The 14576-nt window shown below is 41.5% G+C and overlaps 1 protein-coding gene across 3 annotated transcripts in view; it reads right to left on the bottom strand.

Moving 5' to 3' along the window:
* The window catches only part of HIP1R (huntingtin interacting protein 1 related), a 65834-nt gene that overhangs the window by 33090 nt on the left and 18168 nt on the right, over nucleotides 1-14576 (bottom strand). For 2 of the 3 annotated variants that reach the window (XM_081842574.1, XM_081842576.1), the window contains exons 2-7: nucleotides 6201-6264; nucleotides 5343-5485; nucleotides 4075-4131; nucleotides 3387-3467; nucleotides 1585-1661; nucleotides 724-785 (exon numbers count right to left, since the gene is read on the bottom strand). In XM_081842574.1, the coding sequence (XP_081698700.1) occupies nucleotides 724-785; nucleotides 1585-1661; nucleotides 3387-3467; nucleotides 4075-4131; nucleotides 5343-5485; nucleotides 6201-6264 (484 nt within the window). Of the gene's footprint in view, nucleotides 1-723; nucleotides 786-1584; nucleotides 1662-3386; nucleotides 3468-4074; nucleotides 4132-5342; nucleotides 5486-6200; nucleotides 6265-10195; nucleotides 10295-14576 lie in introns of those variants that run through there. The other variant, XM_081842575.1, reaches the window with a different exon arrangement.

Here is a 14576-nt window from a genome sequence, read left to right as displayed (position 1 = left end):
GAACACACACTTGGACACAAAGCACTAAAGTGCAGACCTCTATCTAGAAAGAGCAAAGCAAAAAGTTAGCGTGAGTAAGTCGTGAGTTGTACTTTGAGTGATAATAATAGTAATAGTAATAATAATAATAATAATAATAATAATAATAATAATAATAAATTTCTAAAGGAGTATTAACACGTTTGTTGGCTGGTAGCCACAAACCAGCAAAGCCAGGGTGGGGCAGAGAAAGCGCTCTGCCTCTGTTTATTGGAGAATTGAAGCGAAGCTGTCAAAGAAAGACGTCTGAGGGGTTTTGTTTGAGAGGGAGGGTTCCAAAAGCATGCGTAATTTACACAGGTTGCTGAATTCAGACTGTCTTTGTGCAGAATATGTACTTTGGAATTACACTAGCATCCACAAAATATGCTAAGGGATGCCAAACAAACAAACAAACAAACAAACAAACAAACACAAACAAACAAACAAACAAACAAACAAACAAACTACTAGTCTGTCTTGCTCCTGTACTTTTAGCAGCCATTTGACCCACAAATAACGCCTATGGCTGTGTTGTGGAAAGCTCTGACTCTCACTTTCTGCAGCTGCTGCTGTTACAATCATAGGAGTAAGCCAGAACTTTTGAGTGGGGGCACTGTTGACAATCCTGGAGCACACACAATTTTATGAGCAAAAAGAGAGAAAGAAAGTTGGAAACAAAGGAAGGAACTGAAGTCAGCTTACCTGATTCTGCCAGTTTGAGTTCGCAATCCATGTAATCAAACATCTCAACTGTGAGCTGAAAGCTATAAAAAAAAATTTTTTTTTAATGAGAGACATAAAACAAGGACCATCGACTGTCAAAATATCCTGCCATTAGCCTGCCTTTTCAGAAATGGTATACCATGTTTTTAAAAATCTTTTGTCTCCTCCAGGTGATAATGGACTCCCATCAGCCCTAGCCAGCATGGCTGAGACACACAAACCTCACAATCTATGGTTTGCCTGCGCATCGGGAAAACACAAAGTCACAGCTTGGAGTCTACACAATGGATAGAGGAAGCCATGGTTTGGCATTACATCTGAATCAACCCAGAGTGATTCCTGGATGTTGCCTACATTTCAGCTGGTAGGCATGGGGGAATCTCTGAAGCATCCCATGGCCAAGAAAACATGGTCCTATTCCTGGGAACCTAGACTAAAGGGGAGTGTGAAATGCCAAGAGATAATATTAACTGGGCTGTCCCACAGCTGCAAGAATGAGGCTTGCTCAACATTCTGGGAGCTGACTGAGAACACAGACAGATCTTGTTGAGTGCAAGAGCAAAACTGTGCCTCTAGTTTTAATCCAGAAGAATGAGAACAACACAAAATTGTAATCTAGGTTTCAGAAGTTTAGGCAACACTGATCTGGCAGGATCAGTTAATATCAGAACTACGCAGCCAAGGAGCTACTTGGGCTCCTATCCAAAGCATCTTTAATGAGGTACATTTCACACGTCGGACAGTCCATTTGTACCCAGGGAACAAAGGCAGCCATTATGCTTTGTGGAAGATGTCAAGTAACCAGAAAGGTGGGGGACTGGGTGGGCCAGGGAAACTTACATGTTATTCACATCTGTTCCCGCAGCCTTTTCTAGCACTTCGTCAGTCACTTCCAGGCCTGGGGGGAATTCGGGGTGCTTTGGAGGAGAAAAAATAAGAATTGGCATTCATTCACTAGGAGATGGCTGCCTTCCCATAACCAAACCCAAAGAGAGACAAAGAGACACAGAAAGAGTGGGAGAGCACCTGCCTTGCTTGCAGAAAGTCCCAGGTTCAATCCCTGGCATCTCCAGGTAGAACTGGAAGAGGACCCTCTCTGAAACCTTCAAGAGCCACAGCCAGTCGCTGTAGACAATACTGCGCTAGATGAACCAAATGGTATGACTCACACACTTATCTTTTATCCTGTTCTTTCCAGGCACTGTCTGTGCCTTAAAGCTCCGTGTCTGAGCACCTTTTTCTCTTTTCCCGGAGCTTTCCCTTCAAAAGCCCACTCTTTAAAGCTGAGGTGCAACAAGCCGCAATTCAAGTTTTCCCCAGATTGCCATTTGCTTCAATTCAGCTTTAAAGAGCAGGTTACTGCGGGGAAACCTCCAGAGTAAACAAAAAAGGCACTCAGACACAGAGCTTTAAAACGCACAGAGGAAAGGTAAGTGTAGATAAACCCTTAGTATAAGACAGCTTTCCTTGTTTTGCCCACATGTCCCCAGTGCATTCACACGTTAGGTTAATTCTCATGCCCAGAAAAATATTTTTACTTGGCTATCTTACGAAAGGATGTGGTTGTAAGAGTGGACAGTTCAGGGGTGCATATTTAATTAAATTTTTAAAAATTATATACCACTTGATTGTAGTAAAACATCTATGCAGTTTATAATAAATACTTAAATTATCAATAAAAAGATGTTAAAAATTAAGAACATTTAAAATTAATTAACATTAAAATAGATTAAAGCATGTTGCCATCTACATGTCTGGATAGGAGTAGGATAGTGTTCCTAAGCAAAAAGAATAGTGAAAAGAATACAGCAAAGGCACCTGCCGTTCCAAAGTGTAGGTGGTCTTACTAAAATATTTTCTTACAACTGTGGAATGAGTATTATGTAGTTACCTGTAACATGAACTAAACAATGTGATTCAGCCAAAACATTGAAAACACTGCTTCTCTCCAGAAAGGTAATGGGGTGGAGGCCAGAGCTAAGGTGCCATCTGGCAGGGCAATGGCTAGAAACAGTAAGTGGAATGCTGAGCTGAGCTAGGAAGAATCTCAAGTTTACCAGATTTTCAGTACTAGTTACCTAACCCAACACAGTTTAGAGCCCCTCCAGACATCCTTTTCTTTGAGCATTCAAGATGCATCTGAAGAAAAGAGGCTTAATTTCTAAAGAAGTACATATCCTGTAATTTCCTGCAAAAGTTGTGCTTACAGCCCCTCTGAACAGCAATAATGTGGTAGCATTGGGGAAGCATCACAGAAAATAAATCTACTACTAATGCACTATTATTCTGTCAATAACATGTTTGCCGAGTACGTCCACAATGAAACACCAGTCTGGAAGGACGCTAAGCAGAATCCCAGCTGGGAGACAACCACAGTTTAAGGCAGGTCCGCATGCCTTTCAACCCTCGTAAGTCAGACTAATTTCCTTGTGGAGGTCCACTGCAGACAGCTACAATAATCTTTCCTGCTTGACAGGAGGGAGAAACAGGCAGTGGGAGGGAACTCCCATAATGCCCATGCTGGGATGCAGCTCTTGGGTTGAAACTAGATGAGCCGCTTCCCACAAACTGGAGAGTAGCAACCCTACAGAAAAGACCACTGAGAAGATAAGGTGTACAGGAGCTGCATAAACAGAAATTACCTTTAGATGGAAGGAGATTTTGGTGAGCAAAAGTTTGGTATAAATGTTGACGAGCTGGCCGTATCGATCATGTAGGTGGCCCTAACAAGGAAAAATAAATGTTTCATTAAAAGGGATGGGGGGGAGTCAAGTTTATTTATTTATTTTTACATTTATATCCCACCTTTTCTCCAAGGTTGCTGTACACAGTTCTCCCCACCCAACAGCCACCTTGAAGTGAAGCTGAAAGATGGTGGCTGGCCAAAGGTGACCCAGTGAGCTTTGTTGCTGTGTGACAACTTTGAACCCTGGTCTCCCACGTTCTAATCTAGCAATCTAAGCAATACACCACATTGGCTCTCTAACTCCACTGGTTAGATCAGCAATTGATAGCCTCAAAACAAAATCTGTCTCTTGGGAAATGACATTTACCCCGCTCCCCTTGGAAACTTTAAAAACCACAAAAAGACTATAGATCAGCAGCACCCGGTCTTCGGAGAAAGATAGAAGGTAGCCTTGTGCCGCCGCCACCCCCCCTGCTAATTCCACACTTCCAGCTCAAAATAACCCCCAACAGGGCAGACCAGGCATAGTTGCTGACTAGGGATCTTTGTTCTATATCCAGGACAACATTTGAAGAAAGTGTTCTCAATCCTGTATAAAATTCAAAGTTGGAGCATCCAGCTGGAAGCACATTTCTGGAACTCACCCAGAGGTCCCCAGTTTCTCGGATGTTACTTCGATATCGCTGACAATCTTGAAGAACCTAGAGAAGACAGAGTGTGAAGAAAACTTAGGAGCACAAGAAAATTGGCCACATCAGAAATTCAGGACCTGTTTTCCAAAGGATATTATACTGATCCCTGCCTGTCCTTCCACAAAAGGTCAACCAGGCTTAATTAATTAATTTTTATTTTTTACAAGATTTATGGAACACTTAATAAAAAAATCTAAGCAGTTTACATGAAATAGAATATTCACTAAAAAAATAGGAAAACAGTCTTAAAAAACAGTAGATTTAATAACATTATCAAAATAAACAGGTAAAAATAAACAGATTTTGAAAATGAATGTACATGATGAAATTACATGACTGAGTAGGCAATGTACAAAAGCAAAAAGGTTTTAGCAGGCATTGGAAACACTACAGCAAAGGTACCTGCCTAATACCAATAGGCAACCGATAGGGTTAGAGAGATGTGGAATGGGAATTAGACAGTATCATACAACCCAGAGGATGGAAAACTGCTTTAGGGACCACAAAGAATGTTTCTTTAGGTTTGAAACTGAGATTGACTCAGCAAAAATTAATGTTTCCTGTATACTGAACTCTACAATGCCTTTGTAAGAAGGCAACACCTCATACAGATAGATGTTGGAGGTATAATGCAGAAAAGGTCTAATTGAGGCACATGATATGGACTTCTCCAATGATCTAGTCTTCAGCATCTGAAGTTGTTGTCTGAATCAATTTAGTGCTGGCAATATTCTTGATATTTGCAGATGCATGTACTTTTAAATCATATTCCTATAGTACAGGGACTAACAGCAGAACAACAAAAGAGGATTTTGCAAGCCTTTATGGACTTATACTTCGAGCCTGAAGGATATACACCCACTGTATTATGCATTGGTTTGGCTGCATCTGAACATGGTTCCTAAAAGCACCCACCTCATGTGGAATCCTGTTTGGACATCTGCAGGGCTGATCTCGACATATACACTTAACAAGCTTAAGGGCAGTGACAGGTCATAATAATTGACAGAGGTTGCAAAATCCAGCTTTTCTTGTCACACCATCAAGCTATTGGGGTGAATAATTTCTGAACATAGTTTCTGTTGTTTTCTCAATCACAGTGTACACACCGTCCCACCTAGAATGTCAGCTACGTGTACAGTTTCAAGTACATTGCCTCTTCTCTTCTATCAAAGGTCTTTTTTCACACTGGTTGAATGGAAGGAGGCCAGCAAACTTACATTTGGATGCCCATCGCGGAGGACTTTGTGGAGAACGTGGCAGAACTTCCAACTGAGGATGGCGCTGCTGGGCAAAGGGAGACCAATTGCGTATGACCAAAAAGTAAATGCTCCTTTCTCATGATGAGTCCCCAGAATAATTCCTTCATGGGAGTCAAGGGCAGTTTGAAATTCAAGGTGTTTAAGGGGGCAGGGAGGAAGGACAACGAAACATGGCCACCCTCCTAAGAGACTTTCCCATCACCAACAATGGAAAAACAGCCCCAGAAGCACTTAGAAACATTTAAGCATTGAAGAAAAGGCGGGGTATAAATGTAATAAATATGTAATATTTATCTTAATTTCCACCACAGCTTTTGAGTCACTGCTCTGAACATCACCAAATCAATGAAGGATTGTCTTCTAAATAAAGAACATCATAAGTAATCCTGTATTCTGTATTCACCAAAATTTGATAGAAATATGTTTGTTTTCAACAGTTTTTATGGATTTGATTTTTAGCATTGCTGAGTTTTCCTCTTGTGATACACTCTATGGTTTACCTCATCTTCTGATATGTAAGTGGGAAAAACTCACAGCAAATGGCACCCAGAACATGAGGCATTACATATTACAGAGGAAGAGGAGGAAATGAGACACTGGTCTGTCATTTTTGGAAGTTCCTCTGTAAACCACCAGATAGTATATTCGTTACTGAATGTGTACTTTATTAAATGTCTACTTTAATAAATTTGTACTTAAGTGTACTTTACGAAATTTAATACTTTATTAAATTAGTGTTATTATTAAATAACACTAATAACAAATTTAACTTAAGAAAGCCAAGCGAACAAGTGACGTGGGAGGAAAAAAGGATACTGCGGGCATGTTTCTCTTTGACTGGTGCTTCCAGTGTGTTGATTGCTTTGCTGATGCTCATAGCCTGGGAAGGGGAGAGAAAGCCAGTATTAAGAATAGCACTGATGTTTACATTTCTAGCAAATACAATGATAAGTTATATGGAATCTAATTATCAACTAGTAACAATGACGATAACACTATGACTAAGTGCACAATCCCACAGGATTCCTAAACTTAAAATAAAATGTATAAATGGCTTTTTGGTGACATACTCACTGGTACAGAGTCCTGGCACCTTTCATCAGCTGCGCATGGCAGCCATTTTGTGCTAGTACACAAGCCTCTTATCAATATATAAGTACCGGGAGCTCATTTTTTACCACAAAAAGCACTGAATATATCGAAATTGTGAGTAAGCCACCCCAATAAATCGGGGGTGGGAAATGTAAGGTGTTTCATGACTCCAACCTGTCAACTCCAGCCAGGATAGCCAATATGCAAGGATGATGGGAGAGGTAGTTCAACAACATCAGAAATGAATTTTATGGCAATACTGTCACAGCTAGATGGGTAGGGATGACCAATCTTCCAGTGAGGCTTATCTGCTGTTACTGATCATCTAATTGAGGTATGCCCAAGAATGTTCTGAAGAACCCAAGAGTTCCCCAAAAGAGAGTGTGAAGCCCACTGAGCTTGATGATCACATCACACTCCCCCAACATCCTGTTTCCAGCACTAGGCAGCCACTTACTGTACTTCTGTGAGCCCCTGAGCAAGGTTTGGAGACAAAAAGGTCCTTCTCCAGCTCTTGGATGACAAATTGCCTTTCAACTGTGGCCCACTGATGAAAGAGAACACCCATACACACTATTTTCTGCTCTTCACTCTCACACTGTACGAATCTTAGTTTCTCATGTCAATGTTTTGAAGTGTGCATTTTGAATCGAAATACTTATCCTGGCTGAACTGGAAAATCAGGCAGCAGGTATGTTTGTGAATTTAACCCAAGGAAATACAAGAACAGATGGAGCTTTTCGATAAGACTTGGGGTGGGGGGGAGGCAGCACCATTCAGAATAGTTAAGCATGAATTCAGTGGTTCTGTGCTCAAAATATTCCCATTTCTGAATTAGAAGAAAAAATACACCCAAGCATATTTGCCATTCTTTCATAATGGTTAGCATGTTGGGCTTGGACCCAAATTCAAATCTTAGCTCCATCACAAATCTCGATTTAAGTGACGTTAGAGCCACTCACTCTCCTAAATTAATCCCACAGGGTTGCTGCAAGAAAAATAAAATGAGATATTCCCACATACATTGGTTATATCTCCCTGGGGAAAAGGGCAGGATACACGACACACAAAAATAATTCTTCGCACTGCAAAGGTTAACATAGGACTTTAAAAAATCTTATTCCAGTAAATTACATCCAGGGAAAATACCTCAAAGCAGAGTAAATGTAACTCTTCCCTCTATTTTTTTAAAAAAATAGCTTTCTAGGCCTCATGCTTGCAGAGAAAACTGTAATGCTCAAAGTATACATGGACACAGAATCAAGGAGATGCATTGACTCTCAAAGGGTTGCAGTCTATGTGAAAACATTTGCATTTACAAGAATGAAAGCTGGCATCTACTCCTGGGTACTATTCAAGATGGCCGAGTACCACCCCCAGCCTAAGGCCTTTTTGGGGGGGGGAGGCAGGCAAGGGCTCCTGAGCTCATGTCCTGCTTGGCCACAGTAGAAAATGGGATGCTGGACTCTAGATGGGCCTTTAAGTCTGATCCAGCAGGGCTCCTTCTGTATTCTATTGCTGAGCAACTCCAGAACATCTCTTTTTTAAAAAAGGCTCTACTAGTCTCAAAACCACACACTTGGGGACAAGAGTTGTGGCCACAATTCAGGAAACATTTCTAACAAAGGTCTGTGTGCCAAAAATAATCTTTCAAGCTGGTCTCACGGGGTGCATCCCCCACCGAGACAGAATTACCACCCGAGCCATGTTCATCAGGGCAGATTTTTACCTAACCTGTCATTAAAGCATCTTCAGAATCCCCCTGCCTCTGGGAGTGGGGTGGGGATAAAACACTGAAAGGTGGAGCAAGCTATGTTCTCACAGCAAAATGAGAACATTTTGCTTCACGTCTCTGGTTCTACAAATGCTACAAACTTTGGTTAAATGAAAGCAGAGGATTTTGAGATTATGTTCATCTGACATGTGGGACTGCTGCCCCCTCCCCATTCTCTCACACAGACACACAAAATGCCTCACTCCATTCTAAGCACCACTCCAATTGACATTTTATTTATTTATGAAAACACTGAGATGAATTGAGATCAACCACAGATACCCTTTCTTTCTATCCCTTCAGGTATTAACAGGGTGACAATGAGCCAGGAAGCCTTTTCTGGGCTGGCACCCTCTGCCTAAGGAACTCCCTGCCCTGAGAGATTCATATGGCTCTGTCACTGCTTGAGTTTAGACCAAGAGAAGGTGACTGTCCCAACATCATCTAGCAAGATACCTGGCTGGGAGAGGAATTAAACCCAGATTTCTATGGACCACGTCCAAAACATTATCCCTGCATCAGGATAAATTTCCTATTAAGCTCTTTTTTAAAATATATATATGCAAAATCCTGTTTTCTACCTTAAAGATAGGATTCTCACAATATTGCTGCAAAAAGTCAAAGCTGCTGCAGCAGCCATCTTAAAACATTCATGAACCAAGAACAAGACAGGAGTAACTGATACTAGAATATCCTCCCCAGGGTCACTGTAACCTTAAAATTCAGTGTCAACAGTAGGACTACAGGAAAGACTAAAATATTTGCAGTGGTGGTGTTAGTTTCTAAAAAGGATGCTAAATACCGATGTGCCATGAAAGAGATTTATAGAATTTATGCATGCTTTGGGTGGAGAGCGTAGCTGTCAACGTTTTCTTTTTTTTTTTTAAGGGAAATTGCCTTATTCTGAATAGGATTCCTTGCAAGAAAAGTTGACAGCTATGGTGGAGAGAATTTATTCTTCTTCTCTCTCATTACACTACAACTTGAGGTAATCCAAAGAAGCTGAATGGCATGGGATTCGGGGCAGCCATCTTCACACAGCATGTGATTAATTTACAGAATTCGCTGTCGGCACACATCCTGAGATATTTAAAAGGTGCAATTCAGCCATCAGATTTTGGATGAGCATTTATCTGAAAGCTCTCCAAAAATGATGGCCTTCTGTGGACGTTTCTCCGTCACTGGCAGGACTAGCCAGAGGGGCTCCCTTTCAATCGCTCCAGGCCTGACCTCGTTTCATACAGAAGTCCATTGTCGCACCAATTCATTTAGATTCCAAGAACTAGCCCTGCAGCTGAACTGTATAAATGAATGAAGATGTCTCTTTGGAGAGCTATATATGACTAATTGTCCTGTCTTCTTAACCTGCAAAACTTCCACAGGTCAGTAGCAAAAAAAAAAAAAAAAAGCATTATATATCCATTCCTGACAGAGTCATCTTAGACATGCTCTTACACATTGTTAGTGCAAACTGCTATTTGTTGCTCTGGTTGTCAAAGCAGAGCGAGGGAGAGTGAATTCTTGGCTTGACTTGACATAAACTTCTGTCATGGCGCTCATTATTAATATCTTGTCTGTTAAGTAGAGTTAGAACAAGGTTTGTGGGGAAACTTCTGGAACACTCTGTTTCCACATTCAGATGGAATTTGAATTCTTAGAAGTTTTACATACAATTATTTCCTCGCCAGATTGATATTTCAACATTATTTATTGCCTCATGGATCAATAAGGGTGAATGCCAATATTCACCCTTTCGTACATTCAATAAATGTGAGAGGGGAGTTGTGGCAGCACCCCAACCTCTCTGCACTCATCTTTATTGCAAGGCTCTCTACATGACTGCAGGGTTCTCTCCACAGGATCAGAAACCCTGGAAAAGCAGGTTCCCCAATTGTGTGGAGAAAGCCCTGCATTACACTCCTTCTCACGGGAATCCTGTTCATACCAGGCATGGGGAACCAGAAGCAACTGTGGCCCCCGAAGTATCTTTATCTGGCCCCTTGGACTCTTCCCCCCCTCCTCTGGCCATGCCTCTTACCAGCCCTGCTTCACACCCTCCCTGACTGTTTCTGCCTGACTGGAATGTGTCCTTGAACAACAGGAATGTCTCTTGCTTGCTTGAATGGATGGAGGACAAAGGGCCTGGATAGCTCAGTTGGTTAGACCATGGTGCTGATAACACCAAGGTTGCAGATTCGATCCCTGTATGGACCAGCTGCATATTCCTGCATTGCAGGGGGTTGGACTAGATGATCCTCAGGGTCCCTTCCAACTCTACAGCGCTATGATTCTATGATTCTGGGCCTGAGTAGAAACTGGCTGACTGAACAAAAGGCAAAATTCACACCTGCAGCTCTGCTCACTTTTGCCTCTGCCCCACCCACCGCTGGCATGTGGCCCCTCAGAAGGTTGTCTAGAAGGGAATGTGGCCCTCAGGTGAAAAAAAAAAGTCCCCCACTTTCAATATATACCATCAAAATGAACACATGTGGGGGCGTAGGGATTGCTGCTGTACAATACTTGGAAAAGTTGACCATTTGTTTTCAAAACATATAATGCTTCCTTCATAATAAAAAATGCAAATAATAATATTATTAATAAAACTCAGAAGAAAATCAAAGGCAGGTAACACTGTAAAAACAAGAAGCAATTCATAAGCCAAACTACTGGCATAAAAATAAAGACAAACAATGGTTACAGCCATCTCAATTAAAACATCAAAATACCAGAAATATTAAATCAATAAACTGGAATCTCCTCAAAGATTTGTGCAAGAGCGAGGAGGTAGAGATTAGTCTGACCATGTTAAATGAGAGTGTTTTAACTTTTTTTTTAAAATGTTATGCAAATTGAAGATAGGTTAGTCTCAGCCAACACAATGAAAAACCGAAACAGTATTTACACAGCCTATGATAAAAAACGCCCACAAGGGCAACTCCCCACCTACAGATTTAGGGCAAAGTTGTGACGGTTAATTTAAGCAAGCTCCTTCCGCCTTTGATCTCTGGCACCTTCTCATTAAGCTGTCATTTTACCAGGAACTCGATTTCAGAATCCAAAGTATTTCCTCAGCTAACCACTCCTCTACAACGTCACCACCGCATCCTGCCTGTGACAGAGTTTTACCCAAGCAAGGTGGGCCTAGCACACATAAAACTCCCTCTCTCTCATTTCTATGCGATATTAAATACTTAACAAGGCACTTTGCTAAGAAATTACGCTTTAAAAAGGCTAGCAAGGTTGTCAGCCTTGTGCAACTCAAAGCAGTTGGCACAACCTCTTAAGCAGGCTCAACTTCAATGGGCCCTTTAAAAAATAATAACAATACAGTAACAGAATTTAATAGGACATGGTAACCTTCTGCCAGACTCAAGGGCTCATCCACACTTCCACATGTCCCATGAGTGGTTTTCTGCTTGTCCCATTCTTTCTAGGCACGGGTCTAAGTGGTTTTCCCGTGGTTTTCTGATTGAGAGGGCAAGTGGAAGTCTGGATGAGCCCTCAAACACTGGCAGAGAAACCTGCTGGTCTACCAACAACCATCCCAACCCAGCCAAGTCTAGAAGAAGCAAGCAATGGGTGCCAGTCCCTTGAAGATGGCACACTGCCAATTTGGTATCTTCTGGGTTGAAGTCCCATACCTGTGTGTTATGGTCCTCACATGCTGCCCACTCTTCAAGCAGCTGAACAATATTTTTAAAATATTGTTTCAGTTGCTCTGAAGCATGGGTGGAGAACCTTTTTGGCATGGAAAGCCAGGTAAACTCTGACAGGTGGGTGAGATGACCCACCTGTCAATCACCTGGCATCATTAAGCTGCCAGATGATTGCAAGGTAGGTTATCCTGCCCACCTATCAAAGTCCCTTAGTTGGGTCTTTCCAAGCACAGCACTGGGCACAGGGCTAGCAAATCTGCTTTCTTCAGGGATCAGGTACATGATGAAGTTCCCCATGCAGAACTGGGTCGTGCAGGCAACCCAGTAGGGTTAGCTCGCTGCCCATCAGCCAATAAATAAAACATTAATTCTGCTGTGGCTGAGTTTCTCCTGCTCCTCTCTTTCAAAATTGTACGTTCATATTCTTTCATATTCTGTTATACTAATTATAAATTGGGTTTGTTTGTTTTAAAATATCACCCACCCTGGACTTTGTGGTGAAGAGCATGTAAGAAATACCTGAAATAAATAAAATTTGGATCCATTTATTTTTGGAGCTTTTTATAATGTTCGGTTTTTTCATTTTAATACTCGTTGAGCCACTCTGGGAATGGTCGCACTCTGGGAAAGGTAGGATATAAATCTTTAAAATAAATAAAATAAAACAGGGATAACACTGCTGATAGGATAAGGGCAGCTGTAAATGTTTGCAAAGCACTTTGAAGAGCTAGAGAGTGCTGTAGAAATGCTAATTTTTAAATGAATTTTCAGCAATATATGTAAATATGTCACTCACTGATACCAGCACATTCCCAGAGCCAGTGAAATTGGGTGGCCGAAGGAGATGACCCAAGATGATGTTAATTAGCATTCACCACCCACAGAAACCGAAATTAGAGAACACTGAAATTCAATCCAGGACAAGTCTACCACAGACCATTAGTCATTAGTCACTTTCCTCATAAATGTGACCCAAAGCAACTTACACAATAAAGCATGAAAACCAGCTGCAACAAACACAACCAATAAAACTTTAACCATCTATACAATCTACAGCAACTAACAAGAACCCTGAAATTCAGGATCAGTTTACCCCTGTTGCAATTCAGCCATAAAACTCACTGGAGGACTTTGGGCTAGTCATGGTCTCTCAAGTCTAACCTACCTCACAAGGCTGTCATGAGGATAAAAATGGAGAGTGGGGAGAACCATGCACATATATTGAGAGAAAGGTAGGATATACCGGTAAATGTAGTAATAACAGGTAACTATCATAGTCTGCCTTCATAAAGATTCTGGAAACATCAAGATGGCCGACATCTGGACACAGAAGTTCTGGATTCAGCTAATATTTGGAACCCTTTTAACAGCATATACTGTGCGTGGAAGCGTGACCTGGTTCATTTTGGGGGAGGAACCACACAGCTCATTTGTAGGACACATGCAGTGACAACCCTGCCCTGTGGAACTCCCTGCCAGTAGAGGTTCAATAGGAACTATCCCTGCCTTCTTTCAGACGTCTTCTGAAAACTGCACTGTTTAGACAGGCCTTCACAATGTGAATTTTTCTTTAAATCAAGCAGTATCTATTGATATTTTTATGTTTTATATTTACCGTATTTTATTGTATTTTATATACGTATTGTAAGCCATCTTGTAATACAGTATTTTATGCAAGAGAGAATTGTAAATTTTCAAATAATAAGTGCATAATTCAATCAATCTCTTTGTTACAGTCAATTATCAGTGTTAAAAATAAATACTGTACATAAGTATCATGCTTGGCACTGGAGGAAGCAAATGCTTATTTATTTATTTATTTATTTATTTTTAAAGCCCACTAAAAATCTATATAAAATAGGAAGCAAAGAATCCTATGCATTTCAGCTTTGTCATTCTGTTAGGAACCCCTCAATACCTTCACAAACCTACAAAATTGGCAGTGCTCCACATTTTGATCCAAGCTGCAAATAAACAGAGTCAGTTATAGGTTGCACAAATGCAAGCATAGATAGCCTTGGAAAAATAAGAACTGCCCGCACCTGTGATCTTTTTCCACCTCGGAGTAATATGTACCAGATTTGTTGCCTAGTGTTGAATATCGTAAGTGGCAGCTGTTGAACCACACGGCAGCAGGTGACGTAAGGCAAGCCAGGGGAAGTAGATGGCCAGACAACACAAGGCGGGTCTGAACAGCACTCCCTCTTAATGGATCTAGCAGCATGCTTGCCATTCCACCACTTGCAAACCTATAGACCTATATATTGGGAGGGTTCTTGGGTCAATCCTCAGCATTTCCCTTGCCTGTCTACTGCATCAGTTGGTGAGCCACAGCACAGACCCTCCAAGTGTCCCTATTTTCCAGGGATGTCCCTGATTTAGAGAACCCGTCCCAGTTTCTGATTTGATGGACCAGTGGGCAAAGGACAGTTTTCTCTGCTCCTGTGCATCTATGCTCCAGAAATACAGCTGCACTGCCTGCCCTCCAGAGCACTCGACTCTGCCTGTTCATAGAAGGCCATAAGCCATAAGGCTTACTGTGCAGAAATGAATTGCACCCACTTCATTCTTCCCTGCTTGTGTTGGGACAAAACCAACCACAATCCCTGGCCTTGCGTTCTCTTGAAATCAGGGACTGCGGTTTGTTTTACTCCCCCAAAAACAGTGTCT

Source organism: Podarcis erhardii (assembly GCF_964252035.2).
Source record: "Podarcis erhardii genome assembly, chromosome: 15".
NCBI lineage: Eukaryota > Metazoa > Chordata > Lepidosauria > Squamata > Lacertidae > Podarcis > Podarcis erhardii.
Note: the sequence above shows the minus strand (reverse complement) of the source record. Positions and strands in the feature narration are given on the sequence as shown.